Raw genomic sequence first — 23,058 nt, 5'->3', positions numbered from 1 at the left:
CAAGAAGAACTGGCAAGAAACTTTCCGCCACTCTTTTTAATCGCTAAGTCATGCAAATTGTTTGAACTGGAGCAAATCAAAAAAATTAGGATCATTTAAATATTCATAAATTGTTTATCAATCAAAATAGATTTATTCATATAGATAAACAAGTACACTTATGAACGTCAAAAAAATTAAATTAATTGTAAATTTCATTTGCTACCAGTTCGCATGTTGAGGGCGTAGTGCGGACAAGAAACTTTCCGCCACTCTTTTCAATCGCCAAGTTTTTATTACAAATTGTTTGAACTGGAGCAAATCAATCCCAAGGATTAGGATCATTTAAGTATTCGTCACATTTATAAAAGGCTTTATTAATTAATTTACTTTTAACAAGGGCTTTGAATTCATTAGTGATAATTCTCTAATTTCGCTCGGGAGTTTGTTGTAAAAACGAATACAATTGTCATATAAAGTGGTTCAGAAAATTACGACAAACACATTTCAAAATTAACATACACAGAAAAATATAAGAAGCGGTGTCGTCAGTAAAACATTTGGACACAGAGTAATTCCAAGATAACTAGTAGTAAGACTTCTGTAGATTCTAAATCTAATTTGGCTAGTGTAGTTTCTAATAGTCACATATTTTTGGTCCACTTATCTTACCTTCAGATGAAGAGGTGACACGGGTTATATTAACATAATTAATTTGAAAACAGATTAATTAGCGCCAATCAGCCCGACAGCACGCTGTTATTACATGCACTATATATAATGCAATACTCGTAACAAACGCAGGCTGCAATTTCCCCGTACTATACGGTCTAAAGTTAGTAATTCTTTTTTGGGAAAAGGGATAGTCTTCTTTAATAAAATCCCAGAGGCTCTTTTATCTCTGCCTTTTATTAAATATGAGAAATGTAGTAGAGAAAAGCTGTGTAAAAAGGCTTACTATAAAGTTAGTGATTATCTAGTTCATAAAAGGGCCTGGGACTAGTCCTGGGCAGGCTACTTCTAATTAACTTGCTATATTTGTTTTAAATATTGTAGAATTGTTTGATGATTTGCTTTTTTTTAAAGAGTACCGAGAGTTTTTTACGCCGGCTTTTTCTCTCGGCCAACACCATCTGTCTTCTTTGCCGATGAGTAGGGATGCCTACAGGTTCGAATTGATTGACGTGGAATAAGTGATACCATTATGATCCTAATTGTTCCAAAATAAACGTATTTTATTTAATACATGTTTTGTATGCGTTTAATTGTTCACGCGATGAGAAATTTTGAAAACATTTATGTTACTCTCTGGCGGTAGTTTTGACTTGCATTCCTTAGACAACCTAATTCTTTAAACTCCTATTCATAAGACTGAATTCTATCACTCCTCCTTTTTTGTTGCAAAGTATCCTGCTATGAAATTCTCTACCAATCGATATTAGATGCGCTCGTCTTTAAATTTATTTAAAAAGCTTTTTTTATAGAACAGGGGGCAAACGGGCAGGAGGCTCACCTGATGTTAAGTGATACCGCCCATGGACACTCATCTTCTTTTTGATGATTTTCTTTCTACCTCGTAATTAGCTCTGCTTATATATATTAATTATTATAGGTAAACCTTTTTATTGGCTTTTAAATTTTTGTTTAAATAATTATTTTTATTTATTATTATTGCTATTTTTTCTTTGATTTTATTTATTTTAGATATTATATATTAGTTATAGTAACGTTTGTTTTGAGTTTTTTTTTTTTTGTTAATTATTTTGCATTTTTTGTACATATTCGTTGTTTCTCATTAGATTTGCCTGGAAGAAATCCTTATCAGTTTCAAGAAACTGACGGTCAACCTCCAGTAATGGAGAGGCACTTGAAGAATAAGAAGCCATGCCTAGCCATGCCTGTTGGTGGCTGGAATATTGACAGAGGCAAGAGACCGGTATGTTGTCTTAATATTAAGAAATAATGAGGTGTCGCCTTTCTACCAATAAATAAATCGTGTTTATTGTTAAATTACAATACAGATAGATCAAGGGAAATTCAATCTTATGTCTAATATACTAAGTTAATTGTTACTTAACAATATTCTGTTTGGTTCAAACGTGACATTGATCGTCTAGACTCTAGAATTTGTTCATGGTTTACTTTATAGGTTTTGTGATTAGTATTAAAATTATGAACCCAAGAGGTTTATTCCCACTAGTTATATATTTTGTTATATTATATACTAACTGAATTTATATTAGTATAAATAAGTAAGTAAGAAAGAGGAGTTTTATTGATTAAAACGTTTTATTCAATCGCTTTAATGGAAGAATTAGTTTTAACTAAATAATATAATATAATAATACTTAATTTTTTATTTAATCTATGCGAAATATTTACCTAGCTCGTTATCGCTAACGATTTACATTATTAAGTCAATAAACCTACATTTTTATCATTAAAAAATGAACCCAACCTTTTTATCACACCATAAATAATTATTAATTAAATGTATTTATAATGTTATTTAGTACAATGACCATTGATCACTGTTATCATAAGTTCCCAAATTAATTTATACTTATACTAAAATTATAAAGGTGTGTTTTGTGTTGAACGGGCTATGCATTTAGAATTGACCAAAGAGCTTTAATGATACAAATCAAATAGCTAAAATTTTCAAGAAAGTGCAATAAAATTACGGTGGAAAAATATCATGTAAGTTAACTATTATCTCTGTACTTTAGTTAGGCGATAAAATTATTATTAAAAGTAAATCTATACAGGTATAGCCGATGGTATAAGTTAATAAACTTGTTTTCTCGTAAAACATTTATATATATATTTTATATTTAGTTTCCGAACAAATTACAATACAGGTAACAAATTTGACAGTTGATAGTGATATATGCTGTCAATGCTTACTGTCAAGTTGGTTGTCATCTAATCAACTAATATGTCAGCCATCAAACTCAAAATGACAAAGTAATTATCTGAAAATTGAAATTGATGAAATCAACAAAATTCAATATGCACAAAATGGCCGATTCTTCGAGAAAGGAGTGTCGTGAATTTTACTGAGTGACCATCGGCTTATCATCATTGAACATCTGTGAAAGTTTTGGTGTTTTACTGGTTCGTAACTTTGTATTGTGATAGTATAAGGTGGATTTAGATTTGTCTACGCCAGGATTACATAGCACTATGGATTCCATAAGGGATACCCAGGAGGTGATTCGTCATCGTTTGGCCTATATCGCGAGGCCGCCGCCGCGTAGGCCCGAAGGTTGCATGTTCACCTGGCGTGGCCAATATCCGTACGCGCGATTGTTCCGTGGAAATCGCGATTCCGTCGCGTCGCGTTGTCGTGTTTCTAAGTATGTCGATTGGGTTGCAGCGGCGGGGTTGGCGTTCGCGTCTCGCCGTGTTACGCCGCTGCACGAGCCCTGGGGCTTTGCCCTTCCGCGTCAAGCCGCGCACGCGTTAGGAGCCCTTGCTCCAGTTAGAAAAGTCGGAGTAACCTAGGTAAGCTTTTCATGAGTTTTAGGTGAGTGGCTCGATGCGATCAATACCCGCCATCTTGGGAAAGTAATAATTATAGAATTTGAGTAAGTATTTCGTTAGTGGGTTCAATTAATTACTTATTTAATTGTATTTAATTTATCTGGTGTTTGCATTACACTACATTTCGGTGTAGGGGTCATTGACCTGGGTATAGAGTACTTCAAATTATTGTAGCTTTGTCTATATCTACATTTCACCTTTCTCAATTGAACTGCATTAATAACTGATAGTTTTGCTAGAAACCATTTATACTGTATATAGATAAAACTACTAATAGTTAAAATAAAGATATTGTGTATTCCATCTGGCTATATTTTTAGCCTAATATTATCTTATTATTTAGAGTATATTTGTGAATTATCAATAAAGATTTAAATAAATTACACTAAATTTATTATGATAATTTAAATTGTATTTCTAATTTTAAATGTTTGTTATTAAAATACACTTAGTTATATATTAAAAACAAAATTCAAGATTTAAAAAACTTGTAGACAATCTGTTAAATAATAAAATCATATTATACAATAAAAAATGTGAGTTACAGAATATGTGATTCTTCTATACTAAAAGGTGTGAAGAGGTACTATTAATACTATATGTGTTGTATTATTTGTGTTTGTTGTCATCACTCAATAATCATTAATAAGTGTTAAAACAATTTTTTAATTGATTATAATTGCACATAACTGCTTCGCGGGATTGGTCTAGTTAATAGAGATACTTTGAGAACACCTATGATACAATTTTCTAAATTTACAGTTACTTACTTATAAACAACACACAATTTAAGACAAGACAAATAATTGCAGAATGTCGTCCCGACGCAACGGATCGGTGTCCCGCGCTGCGGAAGCCGCTTCTAAGAACAGACTGCATATGGACAGGAATCCACAGCATGCTAAGATCACTGGTAATATTTGTTTGTTATTAATTTGTTTTACATTTTAAGCAAAAATATAAACATTTCAAAAATTATTTATATATATATAGTTCCATTTTTTATGGAATTTGATCATTTGACAGACAGGATAGAAAATCTTACTCAAGGTATTTAATGAATTCTCAATTATTAATAAATTGGAACAGATCCATCAAATCCTGCTGGTCGCCGTAAGGAGATTGACAATGTCATGAAGAGAGCCAGGCAGGCCTCACCTGGCAGCTGGGATAGAAAGCTGTTGCAGGTGGAGGAAAAGGATCCAAACAGGTGATTTATTATTTTAACATTAAAAACCTTCTTGGGTTAGTTGTAGTTTACACATATTATTTTTCAGGCAAAATTTTCTTTACAGTCTATGTTATTTATTTATTAAAATTCACCACATATTTAATGCTCTATGTACAGTATATGTTACAAGTTTTCTACTTCATACAAATATGCTAAACATGACTGTTACATAAAAAACACACACACACAAATTTTACTAGTAACTAAAGCATAAAATTACTAGTAAAATAGCGGATTAGGTTTGAATTTGAAATAAGCACTTAACAAAGAATTTCTTAAGATTGATAACCCCACTTCCAATACTAAGTTCAATTTAAGTTTCCAATATCAACACTTGCAAGCCCTCTGGCATCGAGTGTCTACTCGGACGGTGGTATCACTTAACATCAGGTGAGCCTCCTGCCCGTTTGCTCCCTGTTCTATAAAAAAAGTTCTTAATGTATATAAATAATTAATATAAGTAAATATGTAATATGTAATATATAATTGAAATATTATTATAAGTATAAATAATAATATTTCAATAGTAAAAATTAATAAGTGAAATATGTATAAATCAACTGCATTCACCCACCACTCCTTTTGAATTAAACTTGATTATAACGGAAACAATGCTTATCTGGAGCTGGATATATTATTATTAAGTTTGGTTTTAAAGAAAGCATTGTTATGTGTCTATCTGGAATGTAATCATAAATGATGTTTTGGTGGTAACTTTTTTCTGCATATATAGCATTAATTTAATGATCTGAGCTCAGGTTTATTCAGTCAAAGAGTTTCCTTTCTTATATTGAAAAAAAAAAATTGAATAGTGGCGCTACAGCCTTTATAGGACTCTAGGCCTGAGATTTCTGTATGTGGTTTATGATGTCAATGTAAGAGGCAAGTAGGTGATCATCTGTGCCTGACAACGTCGACTTTTAGGGTATAGAGCGGGTTTCCTTACAAGGAAAACCTTCACCGTTTTAGCAAATGTTAAGACAGAATAGAAATATTTGCACAAAAAAATTGAAATTGAGACCAATGAGTTTGAACCATTTAACCAAGGAGTTCGAAGAGTTTGAACCCCAGGAGTTGCATGTTCAAAATATTCTGGCATAAACTTCAGACCACTCAACATAACACAAATTCCCTAAAGAACTTTCTCCTGACTGGGAAGTGGCCAACTGGAATAGGCTTCCTCGAAGTATAATCTGTGCACCATCATTGAACTCTTTTAAAAATAGATTGGATCTCCAAATCTCAAAATACGCAGCTTATTAAGCTGCTAGTGTGTTTAAATATATAATAATAATAATAATAAATCACAAGGAAATTGGTATGTCTGCAATAGTTGTAGAGATACTATAAAAAGCTATTGGAGGTTATAATCCGTTCCGGGTTCTAACTCAAGTGTTGCTAAGTTCCTATTACTTTGTAGGTGGCGGCACACTGGATACAAGCAGCTGTATCTGGATGGAGGCGGTTCACCCAGATCTCCAAGACGTTCTAGGTAATTATTTTTCAACAATAGTATTATTGAGGAGAGTCTTTGATTTTCTTATTTGTTGGTTACGTCTACAGTAATCATTTACTTTTTTACACATACTATTGTCTATGCGTGGAAACGAAATGGAGTTTGAAGGTAGCTTGAGGAATCCTTCAAAATGCATTTCGTTTCCAGGCATAGACAATGTGGGGGTAAAAAAGTAAATGATTACTGTTGACGTAACCAACAAATAAGAAAATCAAAGAATAATAATGAACTGAAACTAATGAACGTCAAAGACAGAAATATACATAAAATGCTTCTGTAGAATGTAGAACGGAAGAGAAGAACTGCCAAAAACTAAACTCTCCGCCACTCTTTTTGATCGCCAAGTTTTTTTACACAATGTTTGTAACGAGCAACCATTACACAATATTCCATGACATCTTAAGTAATTAATAATAATAAAATAAATTAAAACAAACTTGAATAGTCGCAAAGCTTATAAAAGTTAATTATTATTCTAATGTATTTTTTAAATTACAGATCACCGGTCGGTCGCCGGTCACGTTCACCCGTAACCCGACGGTCAAGGTCACCGGTACGTCGCTCGCCTATTCGTAGATCACGGTCGCCGGTACGCCGGTCGCCGCGTAAATCGCGCTCACGCTCAATACGGCGAAGCCCTAGGCGATCACCACGTAGAAGCCCTGTCAGGTGAGTTTTTAGTGACTTTAATGACTTTGAAATAATAATGGTTTTATCATTAAAACTATTCATATATAAAAATGCAGTGTTGGTCTAGTAGCTTTAACATGCGACTCTCATGCCATTATTTATTTATTTATTATTATAAGTAATCTAACAGCTACTTAATACATATTATTATACAAAATACAAATACAATACACAAAGCCAAAACAGATTACACAGATTAAATAAAAAACAGAAAACAAGCATTAAAAGACAAAGTAACATTTAAAAGAAAAATCAAAAGAATAAAATTAAAAACTGCAAAATTACAAAAAAAGCAACAAATAATACTAAGAATTTATTAATATCAACTACTTAAGTAAAAAACTACTACTTAAAAAAATCGGAGTCTTCCCGCTTCTCCAAGTACTTCTTGACATCTCTCTTTTTGTGGTAGAAAAGATCAATGTCTTGACAATGGTTGTCATAGTTCGACAAAACCCTAAACATTGGAGAATTACGCTATTAATTAATTAAGTTTCAAATATTCCTCGTTCCTAGGATAAATAATTGAAGCAATGTAATATAAAATACCTTAATGTTACACACTTTACATTGTCCCTAAATTCCGTTACATAGAACAGTTATTACAAATCTCTTGTCATTAGCTGACTCCATTTATAAGAAATTGATAAGCATTATTTGGATTTTTGAGAAGCGTTTGATCAAGTAGGTTGATTAACATTTAACAATTAACATGGATCCCCAAAGTTGGCCGTAGTTGGATGTGGTTATGTTCTGCTTAACTAGTTTTTCTAGTTAACTATTGAATCATAAACAATATGTTAAATACAGACTATGTATCTCGAATCCATGCACAAGTTCTGGTGTAAGCCAGGGTTCAAATCTAGTACCGTTATTATTATTGATTGTGATTAATAATGTTAATTTTATAGAAAATTTTTTTTCCATATTGTCCTAAAAATTAATTTGTTTGTTTCAGACGCAGCAGCCCAGTGCGAAGTCCCCGTCGGCGGAGCCCCGTCCCAGCCAGGCCTAAGCGGGCTAGGCCTCCACCGCCGCCCAGGAATAGGCCGCCGAGCCCACCTGATCCTAGAAAGGTATTAACTGTATGTATGCCTTGAGGCAAAAATTTTGAAAACTTTTACTAGTATCATATGTACCCATGAGCATTTATACTGATTTTCATATGTTTGTCCACAAATTTTGTAGATAATAAAATTCTATAAAAATTTAATTAAGATCATTCAAGATTCAGTTAACTTGATGACTTTCTACAGTCGGCTTCACAAGACACTGTACTTTCTTTTGCTATCAAATTGAGGATGTTTTTACGTTTCTGTGGACGTTTCATGAGAGGCTATGTTTTTTTTTATAGAACAGGGGGCAAACGGGCAGGAGGCTCACCTGATGTTAAGTGATACCGCCACTATGGCTCTATCACATATTAGAAAATTGTAATTTGCATAATATTTACCATCATAAATAAATTTAGAACTATTTTAGTTGAGTAAAATTTTCAGGAAACCCGTTTTCAGGCGTTTTCAGTATCAAATTCTAGAATCAAATTTCTAGTTGTACCACACCTAGGCTTGAATCACACAAAAGAGAGAAACATGATTTAATAAATTAAATAACCCTTGGAGAAAACAATGAGGTCTTCAATCAAATCCCCAAGCTCTTAACAATAGAAAGATACTCTTCCCTCTAAGACCGGCAACGCACACACTTAATTGGGTTTCCATAGGCTGCTGGTTCCCTTTTTGGGTGTCCCGCTTGTTTGCCCTATACTATAAAATCATCCACATATACATACCCTTGTATAATATAAGTTAAATTATGTTGACATATTTTAAGTCGGTAATTTAATTTACAGTCCTCTTCGGGGTCATCAGCAAGCAGTTGTTCAGACGAATCCTGCTCTGTTTGTTCGGCTAAGAACAAGAAGACCGCTCCACCCAAGCCACCACCAGGTGTTAAGCCTCCGTGAGTATACTTATCATTTGATATCAGCTTCTGACAGGAATTGACAAAGAAAGGTTCATTACCTGCTGAATTTACCAGTCCATCTGCAAAAATTGCCTCAGTTCAGACACTTCTCTTTTGAATTCTTTTTGATTTCAATTGAATTGAATCTGGAGCTGAATATGTCGGTTAGTAGGCTGATGAACTTTAAAGCAATGTAAATAATTTCTATTGACGTAATCACCAAATACATTTACTATGAAATGGTATACTGCAATGTTATTAATTGATTAAATAAATAACTTAAAATTAATTAGGTACCTTTTGATGGGAATTTCTTTATGAATACAGAGTCAAAATGACTTTATTAATATTTATTTATTAACAAGTACACTTATGAACGTCAAGAAAATTGTATTTGATTGTTATAATTTTATAGTAAAATATTTTAATAACGTAGTATTTTTGGATTATATAACACTAATATTTTCAGCGTTCTCCCGTCACCATCGAAGCGTCCTTCTGGTTCCAGTGGTGCAGTGGTTCTACCAACTCGTGAACTTCTCAAGGCAAGGGAGGCCAGCAAGCGTACTCGAGAAGAAAAGGTGACATTTATATTCTACTAGCTGACCCGGCAAACGTTGTTTTGCCATGTTTTTGTGCCAAAAAAGTTTATAATTAACAAAAAAAAAAAAGGGATGATTGTAGAGGGGTGAAAATTTATTAGTATCGTAAAAAAATAAAAACGAAAAAATTTGTCTAAAAAATAAATAAAAAAATTTAGGGGTGGACCACCCTTAACATTTAGGGGGATGAAAAATAGATGTTGTTCGATTCTCAGACCTACCCAATACGCACACAAAATTTCATGAGAATCGGTCGAGCCGTTTCGGAGGAGTTCGGTTACTAACACCGTGACACAAGAAATTTTATATATAAGATATAAGTCTTGTATAGTCTACAAACAAGATGATATCAGTTTGTGTGGTTTGAAATTAGATACAATAGTTTAGATGTTATATATGATTTCAAGGATAGGTGATATTTAAAGGCAAGGTGTCTTCATAGGGACAATACTTAGACCACAAGTTTTGACAATTGTTATAAATGACTTTGCATGCCTATTTTTATATAATTGTGCTATAGTTTTTTTATTGTTATAGGCAAGTGGGTGAGGTTTTCTTCACCGTACTGATACTTGCATACATAGAAAAATACGATTAATGAACACGTCTTTCATACATTTAAATCCTCAAAATTTTAGGTGTTGGAATGGCAACGCTCCCAGCTGGCAGTGCGTCCTACCCCGCCCATACCCCCGGCGCAAATAAAAAGGGAAGGCGAGAGACGCCGAGAGAGGCCGGACAGAGCCGAACGCGGCGTCTCGCCGGCAGCCATCGCCGCCGCCCTGGCCGACAGCGATTCTGACTCCGAGAGTGATGCGAGCGCTTCCCCTCCGCCACAGAGGTTTTTTTTTTTTTTATAGAACCGGGGGCAAATGGGCAGGAGGCTCAGCTGATGTTAAGTGTTACCGCCGCCCATGGACACTCTCAATGCCAGAGGGCTCGCGAGTGCGTGCGCTGGTGGGTTCAGAAACATTGTTACCTTATGCTTGGAGACTATTTACTTACAAAGGAGGCATTTTTTGGAACTTAAAAAGGGCCGGTAACGCACTCGCTACTCTTAAACATTGGAGTGCGTCCATAAGCAGTATCACTTTTTGGCACCCGTTATAACCGTACCAATTTAAATAGGCCGGTAACGCACTCGAGAATCTTAAGGATTGAGTTTCCATTAACGGTATCATTTACCATCAGATGAACCTCCTGTCCGTTTTCCCTCGGGTCTATAAGTATCTATTTTTAAAAAGCCGGCAACGCACTCGCGGCTCTAGCATTGAGAGTGTCCACAGGCGGTGTCACTTAACATCAGATGAACCTCGTGCCTGATTTCCCCCGGGTCTATAAGTATCAATTCTTAAAAGGCCGGCAACGCACTCGCAGCCCTCTAGCATTGAAAGTCTCTATAGGCAGTTTGCCTACTTTTTTATATTAAAATACTTATTATTTTTTTATAGGCTTACACTCTCCGAGCGTTTTGGCAAGATGGCGCAATGGTCGGCTGCGAGATCAGCTCGTGTGGAAAATATGAATATGAGGATAACGAGACGCGAAGCAGGCCTCGATGTCCACATCGATCCGGCCCCGAGGGACGCCAGGCCCAGGTCTTTGAGTCCCGGGGAAAGACCTGATGATGATCTACCGTAAGTATAGAAACTGATAAGAACAGTGAGGAAACAGGAGATCAGGATACAATTATGTTGGGTCTAGAAAGGATGAGAGAGAGTCCTTGAAAATCTAATTAAATTGTTATCATTGCAGTGGTTTGGAACCAGCTCCAATAGGGAGTTACCCAGAAGAGTTGCTCGCTGTGGCTCCTGGTGGTCTACCTTCGTGGGATGATGTCAGGGTCAGATACGACTACTACAAGAGGCGAGGATATCTTAGGGGTGAGGGCTTACCGATACAGAAATTTTCTTAGATGATTCAAATTATATACTAAAATAGTTATTATTATAATCCACTGGGAATAGATAGCTATTTAGATTTATTTTCTTATTTTAGGTTTAAGGATTTAATTAGATTTATCATTGTAATGTATATTTTAATTAATTAACAATTTACGCAGAATTTGCAATTTTTATGATTGAAGTGTAATATTTAAAAAAAAGTACAGGGAATTTTTATTTATTGACACTTGGTTAATAATAAAAAAACTCATAACAAAATACATAAAAATTACAAGGATGCAAGGGGTGGCTTTATCGCTAATAAGCGATCTCTTCCAGGCAACCCTATTAAGAAAAAAAAATGATGAGTGCAAGAAGTTATATAACAATATATATAAAACACCATATTATAATATAGTCATCTAGTGCACTAACTAATACTGAAAATCATTTCAGGTCTATCCCTCGGTGATTATGTGAAGTGGGAGGAATGGTGGTACAAGTACCAGGAGTGGTTGAAGCGCGAAAGGGCATATGAGCGGTGGGCTGATGGGGAAGCACTGCCGGTAAAAAAAGTTAACATTTTTTGCTTTGCAACCGAAAAATGCATTTTTTTTACAACAAAAAAGTGCAAATTTTGAAAAAGGGAAAATTGGATTAAATTTTTTTTTTGTTTTACAACAGAAAAATACATTTTTTTTTGTTTTACAACAGAAAATGCTTTTTTTTGTTTTACAATAGAAAAATGCTAAGTAACATTAATGTAGTAATAATTTGTCTAATTGTAGGTGCGTCGCGACCGGCGTCGTCGCGGAGGCCGGCACCGGCGAAGCTGAGGGCGCGCCGCCCCCGCGGCGGTCCTCTGTGTGGACTTGGCCGCGGGGGCCGCACTCCGCTAAGGGTGCGACCGCTTCCACCGGACCGACCTGCAGGTATACAAACAGCTTGCACACCAGTGGACTTTAAATTATATGTATTTAATATTGTACAGTATATACACTTATATACTAAATATCTAAGAGGGACCTAAAGCCTAACAATCCTAATACATAAATAGTTAATATTTAAATAAGTATGTCTGCAACGGGAGACTAAAGGATGGAGCCCTCCAAGGATCAAATGTGGCATCACCTCGAAATCTGAACTGATATTAGTATAGACTATTAATTGCTGATTAAAGGTCTTAAGACAAAAGATATTTATTCATATATTACTTATGCAGAGATTAATCTATAAAAGGAGTAGGCAAAGTGGCAAAGACTCTTCATTAATTACTGTGGTGATGCCAGATAGCTTAGAGGCAATCCCACCACCTTGAACCTCTGATCCTAGGAAGACTATGATATGTAAGATCTGTTACCTGAGGTCTCTTGGTGCATTATATACTTATTTATATATTCACTATTTATGGGTTAGGGTTATGATCTAACGTTTTAGTCTGTCATATATTTAGTTATTCAGTGCAGCTTATTACATACACTACATATACTATGCACATAGTTCTGACATTTAAAACATAAATTGAAACATTCCAAACTGTATATTGAATAAAAATTACCAATTTAATCTTCTTCTAGTGCATCTATATGACCTTCTTTGTCAAAGGCCTCCTTCAAATCCCGCCATACATGCTATTTCTTTAATGTAGTCTATCCACCAGTTTAGCAGTTTTTTGATCCAATTTTCTATTCTGCTCACCATGTGCCACGCCCATTTCCACTTTAGTTTATTTATTGTTATTGTAACATCTGGTACCTTCGGTATTTTGCTTATTGCTGTATTCTTTATTTTGTCTCTTCTTTTTTTTCCCTATACATCGTCCCATCGCTGTTTGACATTGTAATTATATGTTTAAAACTTGTTACAGATGCACTTGGCGTGGTGAAATATGTGAAATTGTGTTAGTGTATAGTGAAGTGTCAAGTGTATAGTGCAAGGATAGTGTACAAACGGTTAACGGTGGTAATAAGACAATTATGACTATGCTGATAGTCGTAGAGTGAAGTTGATTTTAGATAGTATCATTAAATTAATGATTATCATTAGAATCATTGAATTAATTGCCAATTTTTTTTTATATTCATTAATCATTTATTAAGTCTTTGAAAATCTTTATTGTCTAAAATCAACTTCTAGAGAAAGATTATTTATTTGTATCTACTTATAAATCGAACATTAACTAATTGATTCATTACTAAAACATTGATTATATTAGGCAATTTATGAATCATATTAAGCAGTGAATTAGTTAAAACAGTGATTTAGAAAACTAAAACCGAAATGTTTATTGGTCTTAGAATTAGAACAAATGGTAGAATTTATTGAACAAATATATTCGTAAAATATATTTCTGTAAATTCTATAAATGCTTCCATGGCTTAGTGGTTAACGTATGTGGCGTTGATAGGTTTGATCCCCAGCAAAAAAATTATATGCCAGGTTAAGCACACAAATATAAGTACTGAAAATCAATTTCTGTTTAGGAAAATATATTCAAATGAATTTTGAAATGATTTATGCTATATAAATGAGGTACAATACTCAAATATATTATTACATGAAGAAAATGGTTTAACTTTAGTCTAAAAACAAGCCCGCTTCCAACAATGCATTATTTATTGCAATTTATCTCCCTCCCCCCTCCCTGTCATTAATAGTAAGCAAATCTCTCAGATATAATAGTATATAAACATATTAATTTATTTAGGAATCTACCAATATGCCAAGTAAATTCTATAATATATATGTTGCAGCTAACTAGCTTAATTAGCCTTTCAAATAATAGTCAAGGCTTAAACTAAATAGCACCGTTTAACTACCTATATATACATATATATACCTTTTTTTTAATGTATAGTTAAAATATTCAAACAGATTGGTTATCTCAACTGAACTAGTCAAAAATCATTAACTCCAGTTTTCTATTTAACTTTTGAGTGAATTTGTTCTCGGTACTCTTAAAAAAATATTTTTAATACTCATTGAAATAGTTCTAATACAATTTTTGTATTGCCATTTCAGTATTGAGGGTAGAATCAAATTTGTTATATATTTAATTGACCAAATGCTTGTACTTGGTAGCTTAGTTCAAAAATATTTTTGTGTAAATTTATATTTAAAAAAATTGTATAGGACCCAAAAATCTGTCTGTTTTATAGGTAATATATCTGTGGTCATAGATCTTTTTTTCTTTTTAATTTTATGACCTGGCAACCTAGACCTTTCAGTCATAACTTATTTGGAAAATGTTCTTGTCATAGATCAGACAATGATAAGACCACAGATTATTAAATGCTATTTTTAAGTACATTTTATAGTTTTTGATGACTTGACTATATTTGAGACCCTTGGAAATTGGTAGTGAAGACTACTCATAGTTAGCATTAAGCAATTCTATGGATCTTATATGTTTGTATTTTAAATTGGAAATAATTATTAGTTTTAAGTTTATAAGTACATGTTCGATGTTAGAATAATCATGTATGTACGTTGTACAATAAAGTATTTATAACTTTTGGTTTTTTACTTCAGTAGCCATTTTTTTTCTTAATCATCTCTAATATAAATGGAATCTGATAAAAGCTAAGAGGCTGATTGCAGATGGATTAAATAAAAAAAAAACTAATACAAATAATTTTGTTTTTTTTTATACCCCTCGTACACTCTTGACAGAGCTGTGATCACTATGTATAGAAAATGTGTAGAAATGAAACCACGGTAAAAGTGAAACTTTGTTGCACATTATAGACATTTTACTAAAAAATTTTGAAATAATATTCCATTAAGGGTATAAAATCACTTTATCAATCTTAATTTTATATCTGGAAAATTCTGTTATAGAGAGTACGACATACATAAAACTTAACAATTATTTAGATTATATACACACATTAAAATAGCGTGGAGCACTGACACAAATGAATAATAGTCTATACACTACACTATCAGCTGCTGCGAAATATGTGCGCCGCCATATTGGCCTTGGCTGCTATGACGAGCGCCTTTCGCTTTATCCCTACACCGCGGCCGACCGTCACGCGACATGCGCCACACAGACCAAGAAGTTTGAGACGATGTAATAAAAGTTTCACTTTAATAATATTAGAAGAACCAATTCGACTTAAGGTCCTTCAAAAAAAGAGCGTACTAGTTCTTAAAAGGCCGGCAACGCACTCGCGAGTCCTCTGGCATTGAGTGTCCATGGGCGGCGGTATCACTTAACATCAGGTGAGCCTCCTGCCCGTTTGCCCCGTTCTATAAAAAAAGAAGGGCAGATTTTTTCCGCCACCGGTGCTTATTGTAAGTCGTCTTGCTGAACTCATTGAGTGAATCTGGAATGGAATTAAAAATAATTTGCTTCAGCTATTTAATTTTACTTTAATTAATCTAAGCATTGGAAATAAGCCTAGCCCGAGGTTCTTGCCTTTCTTGTGTGATGGTCGCGATTCCGAACAGGCGGTAGCGTTGACTATTAAAAGTTATCAGGCCCTAGTCTAGACAGATTAACAGTAGTGTATGTAGAAAGTCGAAAACTAAGTTTGTATGAAAATGACATGTAGTGTCGACAGTTCGTACCAACTACAGCTGTCATTTTCATACAAATTTAGTTTTCGACTTTCTACATACACTACTGTTAAGCCGTTTTGACTAAGCCCCCAGGTGTTTCAACTGAATAAATGATATTTGATTTGACCTCCTACGGCAGACTTGATTGTCTGACAGTCAGAGGTTCCGTATAATGTAATTTTTAAAAACATGCCATCGTCTATTTCATAAGTCAAATAATCTTAGTTTTGCCAACGATCGACAGATGGCAGTATATTACAAATATGACTGGGATATCATTCGTAAAAGCCAGGAGGTGTTTTAGCCAGATGAGGTCCAACCCGTAAATAGCATATAATTGTTGGACAGAGAAATAATGAAAGAAGAATAAATGTCGTGGAAATAAAAGCTTAAGAAGTATGCCTCAACATTAGATGTTAGCATATTTCGAGTTCCCTTTGGAAAAATGGCGTGATAATATAAATAAATAAGATTAAATTTTATGTATGCATGATAATAAAATCATTTATTTCAAACCAATTAATGAGTCCATATGTTGTTGTATAGTAAAACTTATAACTATGTTAGTAAAATTATTAAAAAATATTTAATTAATTAGTCTACGTTAATTTGAGACACTCGGTACATGGGCATGAACCCAGTGTCTCAAAACAGCACATTCGGGCTTATTTGCTATAACCATCAGTATATTGTTGGTACTCGTACGAACCCCACGCATCAGTGCGGCTGTCCGTTTGATTTAAGAAAGACAAATTTATTCATACGCACACAACGATAAATCGAAATATCACTGCAATATGGTGCAATTTCGTATTCTGCCACGACACACGATGTAATTGCTAAGACCTGTATTATGGAGTAAGGTGATCTTCCGCCGACAAAAAAGGATTCAAGACCAGTCATTATTTTTCTTTTTTTATAAATAAAAGATTGCCAACTCTCAGCTCACTGATACATCGCTAAAATAACCGCGATATAGAACTTTAAGGATCTGTTTCACAATGTATGGATAAAGTACCAAATAGCTATGCAACACATAAATTATTCGAAAGATAACAGTTCCGAATAAGAAACTTCGCGTTTCATGACGAATAGCGCTATCTGACAGTCGTGTAACGCAACAATAGTGTTTATCCTACCAATAAGTAATAAATAGCTTATTTGGAACTTATCCGGACATTGTGAAACAGGCCCTTAATGTGATAAGCACAGGCAAACATGACATACATGAAGACAATACAATTTTATTTATTAATTAATACTTTAATGCACATAAGGTAAGCAAGATGTGCAAAATACATTATAAATAAAGTTACACATAACTAATACAGGAACAAAAAATAACTAAACTAAGGACACATGAAAGAAAAGTGTACATGAACGACAATTCTAGGCCAGTCTCACATCAGTTGGTACAAAATTTAAAGAAAGATAGAGAACATAGATAAATATTAAACAAAACAATTAGCATTACAAAAATAAAGGGGAGGGGGGCAGTGTTGGCCTAGTGGCTTCAGCGTGCGACTCACACACCTGAGGTCGTAGTTTCGATTCCCGACTGTGCACCAATGGACTTTCTTTCTATGTGCGCATTTAACATTTGCTCGAACGGTGAAGGAAAACATCGTAAGGAAACCGACATGTCTTAGACCCAAAAAGGCGACGTGTGTCAGGCACTGGAGGCTGATACTTGCCTATTCTTGAAATTTGAATAATTCAAAATTCAAAATTTATTTATTCATGTAGGTAACAATGTACACTTATGAACGTCAAAAAAAAAATGAAATGAATTTAATTTTACATTTACTGCCAGTTCTCAAATCAAGGGCGTAGAACGGAAGAGAAGAACTGGCAATAAACTCTCCGCCACTCTTTTCAATCGCCAAGTTTTTTTTTACACAATGCTTGTAAGGAGCTGCAACCACTACACCATGTTCCTTATGAAATATTGAGTAATAAAGAATAAAAAAAAAATTAAAAACAAAGATTTGTCCTTTATCAGCAGGAGGCATGGTGAAATAGGAGCACGCACTTACATACTCGTGAGAACAACACGCAAATACGTAGTATAAACAACTAATATCACCGCATACACGAATTCAAGTACGACCAGTCACCACAAGTAGCACTCGTTCACGAGTATGACGCATGGCCAGCCATCGGCCACCTCGCCATATTTTAGGGAGAGAGACAACCCGACGCATGGACGCCTGAGAACGTAAGACCTACAAAGGTTGTACCTAATGCGCACATAAAAAGGAAGTCCATTGGTGCACAGCCGGGTTTCGAACCTACCTTAGGGAAGAGAGTCACACGCTGAAGCCACTAGGCCAACTTTGGACTACGTTGGTGACTGATTCGTTTGCGCTGAAACAAACGGTACAAGGGACTGTCTGACGCGCCACGGACAAAGAGATGGCCCGTAGATTTACATTTGTATCTTTTTCATTTTTTTTATAGAACAGGGGGCAAACGGGCACTAGGCTCACCTGATGTTAAGTGAAACCGCCGCCCATGGACACTCTCCATGCCAGAGGGCTCGCGAGTGCGTTGCCGGCCTTTTAAGAAGTGGTACGCTCTTTTCTTGATTCGTGTTAATTATTTTCTTAATATACAATTAGGGACATAGAAGGCCTGGACACGTCCCTCTAAAAATATCTATTTCCTCGCAACTTAAGTGGTAATGACGCAAAAACGCGTATTTGGTTTTCAAACATAATTTTTCATTAGAAAAAAAGTCTTTTTCTAGATCAATTATGAACTATTGTGTGCTTGTACTCTGTTTTTTTGGAGTTTATGGCCTGGTATCTAGACTTGTAGGCTAAGTCTTGAGTATTTTTATTTGGTTTATTATAATTTTCCCACAGAATTTTTGATGAATTTATATAGAGGCACGTAATAGGATCTATTTTTTAACTGTACTCTGTTTACATACAACTAAAACGTAGAATAAAAATAGAATCCACAATCATCTTGGCAGCAGTAAATATGTCAAATCTGAATTTTTATTATGGCAGTAAATTAGCACAAAATGGCGGGCAACTTGTCAACTGTCATGTGCAATGCAGCGCGGTAAAACGCCGAAAAACTGCGAATATTGTGAACAAGAACGGAATTTATACTAAATGTTGTGTCAGCTAAGGATTTATTGTGGAAAACAAGCATTTAATTTTATTTAATATTAGTATTTGGACAGTTTATTTGTGAATCTTATTTATGAATCACGCATCTGTAGACCGTGGATGGAAAAAAGAGTGTGTGTACTTATGTACACGCGTTAGAACTTATATTTCTTTATCGTATGAAAAAAAAACTAAAATGTAGTAGTGATTAACGATAAATATTAAAATTAATCAAAAAGATTTTATTTAAATAAATAAATTATTAGTAAATACTATCACCGTCGCATATGAAATTGATTTAATAACACCTAAATAATATTATTCACACTGTTGCGAACACACGTGTTCTATATAATATAAAAATACTGGAATATGCAACTTGAACATAGTTATCGATTTCCATGCCACCTAGACCTAACTTTACGATGTCGAATTTAGGTGTTGGTGTGTGCATCGTAAAAATTCACTTTCATCATTTTTCTCCATCGCGCCAAAGTATAACTTCAATAATATTGCATTAAGCTTTATAGGAGTAATAAGAATATTCATAGCACTAAATCACGATGTCTCACCTCCGCCGCACAAGCCGAATTAGGTATTACTTAGGTGAATTGAATACATTTTTATCCTTTCGTACATATTTGAACCTTTTTGTATGTATTCCATCTTTGACTATATCTTTAGTTATATATAATTTATGTTAGTTGTAGCATTAAGAAATAAATAAATTATTAGAACTAACAGGGATCGATCCAAACAATTCTTCAGATAATATATAAACAAGTGTATGTTTAAAAAAATCAAAATTTTTATTTATCATTTATTTCATTTTTTTATCTAAATACTAAAGCAAAACAGAAGACTTTGGTAAAATACGGAAAACTCGCTCATACAGTAAAGAAAAACATGATAAATAAACCTTCATAATATGTCAAACGATCTGTTGTCTATGAAATAAAAAATATCAAAGAAAAACAATCTGAGCTTATTATATTATTTAATAATTCACGCCTGTATAATGACAATGTAACAGTTGTTATCAGGAATAACACTTGCCGGAATATGAAACAGTGTTAGCGTAGTGGTTTTAGCGTGCGGCTCCCATCCCTTCGGTCGTTGGTTCGATTCCCGGCCGTGCACCCCAACACTAAAGGAAATAGGCTTTAGACCCAAAAAGTTCATGTCGTGTGGCACAGGCTGTCTATTAACAAATGAATCAGATACAGAAATATGACTAGTATAACACACACACCGTTACACAACACAACCAATTTAGGTTTAATTAATTAAATTTAATCAGTTAAATGTATTAAATACTTTGTTTGTTTGTTCCCTTTTTTAAATCTTTTTATTATAATGTATCATGTATTCCATCTGTGGCTATGTTCTCGGTGTATTTGTTTGTTATTATATGTATTTTGTGTTAGCTGTAGGAGTACAATATAAATAAATAAATAAATAAACGTGATTTTTTATTTTAATATGTAAAAGTATCATTATTTGGAATGTATGTAATTACATAATCATTTTCGAACCCGGAACCAGTTTTCATCAAGCATGCATCCCTCTCTATGTGTGCACGTGTGCGTGAGTAAACACAAGACCCTTTGAAAGCTCTGCGCGTGTGTGCGTTAATACAGGTATCGAAATGGGTGACCAGCGTTGAAATTTTACCCATTATTAGGGTCATTTGCCATGGGTGATTTGGAATAATTATTAATATTCTGTTTAAATCATAGACCTGGTGCACAGCCCATCACTGACTGCTCATCTTAAAATAATAATAATCTTAATAAGCCATAGAATTTAATGGGCAACGTGGATCTGATAAGTTGTGTCTTCGATGCTATCATAACTATTTCTCAACCACAACTATAAACTTCTTTGTATACAGTACAATTAAAATAAAATAAAATAGATGCAACGGGTTTACTTATTTATATGCTTTTGAGTAATCTCTTCCAGTCACGCACTGAGAAAAAAATTAGATTTAGAGCACAAAAAGTGCAAAACTGAGACAAAAATTAAATATAATATACTAATGACATTTCTACGCTGACTACCAGTACGCAGCAAATAAACATGAAATAAACAGTTGCTGAGGCTAAGTTTTTTGTTATTTTACATAGAAAACTATCCAAGGGAAAGGATAGGAGAACTTGTGATACGTTGGTACTTTACAGCGCCATCTGTTAGAATTGTAGCAAATAATTTGCAATAAAATAAAATTGCGACTATAATTAAAGATCTAAGCTATCCTATCTCTCAAGTTGGACCAGACTGCTCACGGTGTGCTAAATTAATTTAAAATCGGTTAAGTAGTGTAGGAGTACCAATTCTTAAAAGGCCGGCAACGCACTCGCGAGCCCTCTGGCATTGAGAGTGTCCATGGTCGGCGGTATCACTTAACATCAGGTGAGCCTCCTGCCCGTTTTCCCCCTGTTCTATAAAAATAAAAGGAGTCCATCGCGGACAAACATCGTGACAGGAGATTTATATATATTAAGATTAATTATTCATCTCAAATAAAGCAGTTATCTTCTTATCTTAAAAAAAAAATATATATATATATATTATATATATATACAAAATGTTTTTTATACACAAATGCATTTTATGTATTACACTCTTGCAACACCGGTCGAAACTAAATGAAATTCCCGATCGGCCATCACAGCAGTTCGTGTTCCTTCCCCGTTCGTTACGCGTGTTTGTTTACACACAATTCTGTGTTACACTGTGTTTTGTGTTTCTGTGTCATTCCATACAATTGTGATTCATTTCTTCTGTTTGGAAAACGGTGAGCTTTTAATTCTATAGCTTTTATTCTTTCAAATCAATCTACCAGGGTATAATAAGATAATTTACATACAGAGAAAATGATAAAGCTTTATACAAATAGTTTAACAATTAGGTATTTGTTTTAATATATACGTCAACGATTTAATAATAATCTGAAATGACTCTATCAGAGGAATTTAGTAAAAGTAATTTAGAGACGATGAAAGCTTTAAAAATTAAGCATTTTTACTAAAAACTTGAGACACGATTTAATTGGCATAAACATAATTTTCTTAATTCATATTGTCAGTTTAAAATAGAAAGTTTCTAAGGCCGGCAACGCACTCGCGAGCCCTCTAGCATCAAGAGTGTCCATGGGCGGCGGTATCACTTAACATCAGGTGCCTCCTGCCATCCTGCCCGTTTGCCTCCTGTTCTATAAAAAAATTCCAACTGTATCAGAGTTCCGTAAAACCCTAATGATTGAGTAGGGGCTCTGTTAAAAAACATCGTCCCGATTGACGTGTAGAGTAAGCCTGCTGGAATCAAGATTTTTTTTTAAAGGCAAAACAACTTATACAATTTATAATAAGCTGCGCGCAATGATGAGAGAGATGAGAGCGTAGAGATGTAGGGTCTCTGCATCTTCTACCCAATTTACAATGGAGAGTATTCGAAGTAATACCAGTAGCTTAGTTTCTTTCACGTTTGGGGCACTATACAAAATTCCATCCGTATCACGACTGTCGCGCACTACCACTATGTGGAACCAGCTGCCCACTTTTCCGAAACACCAATTTTTATTAAGCTGGCAACAATCGCAAGCCTGCTGGCAATGTGAGTGTCCATGGGCGCTGGTACCAGTTAAAAGGTTAGCCCGTTTGCCTCCTATCACATAAAAAAATGCGAAGTCAGCTAAAAAAACCTTTCTATATGATGCGACTTTGAAAATTCTTTTTTAATTTTTTAAATTACGTCGAACGTGTCTTATCATCCTGTATTTATTTCTTAAATAGTTAATCGTTCAGCCCTAGGAAAAATTGTCGCTGTTTTTAAATATATAATTATATATCAATACTTTTAATTGTTTTGCAGTAATAATTAAGAAAAGAATATCACAGAATAGAATCTAAGGCCTTAGCACTCAACTTAAGTACACTTTAGCATAGGTATTGTT

The 23,058-nt window shown here is 34.2% G+C and overlaps 2 protein-coding genes across 6 annotated transcripts in view; both read left to right on the top strand.

Annotated features, from left to right (window-relative positions):
* The first annotated feature begins 2,976 nt into the window (after nt 1-2,976).
* LOC110991556 (serine/arginine repetitive matrix protein 1) lies at nt 2,977-14,925 on the top strand. 4 transcript variants are annotated; one of them, XM_045633663.1, is made up of 15 exons: nt 2,978-3,096; nt 3,359-3,486; nt 4,338-4,438; nt 4,615-4,735; nt 6,177-6,248; nt 6,771-6,941; nt 7,921-8,047; nt 8,815-8,924; nt 9,397-9,508; nt 10,168-10,370; nt 10,981-11,166; nt 11,285-11,412; nt 11,869-11,978; nt 12,201-12,344; nt 13,280-14,925. In XM_045633663.1, the coding sequence occupies exons 3-14, from the start codon at nt 4,339-4,341 to the stop codon at nt 12,246-12,248; spliced, it is 1,488 nt and encodes a 495-aa protein (XP_045489619.1). In that variant the 5' UTR covers nt 2,978-3,096; nt 3,359-3,486; nt 4,338; the 3' UTR covers nt 12,249-12,344; nt 13,280-14,925. The 4 variants fall into 4 exon arrangements, with proteins under 4 accessions (XP_045489620.1, XP_045489619.1, XP_045489621.1 ...); XM_045633664.1 differs by lacking the exon at nt 3,359-3,486 and having other exon boundaries at nt 2,977-3,096; XM_045633665.1 differs by having other exon boundaries at nt 2,978-3,486; nt 7,921-8,038.
* Nucleotides 14,926-21,778: 6,853 nt separating this feature from the next.
* LOC110995215 (protein slit) overlaps nt 21,779-23,058 on the top strand; it is a 107,287-nt gene continuing 106,007 nt past the window's right edge. For both annotated transcript variants that reach the window (XM_045633645.1, XM_045633644.1), the window contains exon 1: nt 21,779-21,900. The gene's annotated coding sequence lies outside the window, so the exon portion shown is untranslated. The remainder of the gene's footprint in view (nt 21,901-23,058) is intronic.

This window comes from Pieris rapae, chromosome 24, assembly GCF_905147795.1.
Source record: "Pieris rapae chromosome 24, ilPieRapa1.1, whole genome shotgun sequence".
Lineage (NCBI taxonomy): Eukaryota > Metazoa > Arthropoda > Insecta > Lepidoptera > Pieridae > Pieris > Pieris rapae.
This window is presented reverse-complemented; position numbering and strand designations above follow the sequence as displayed.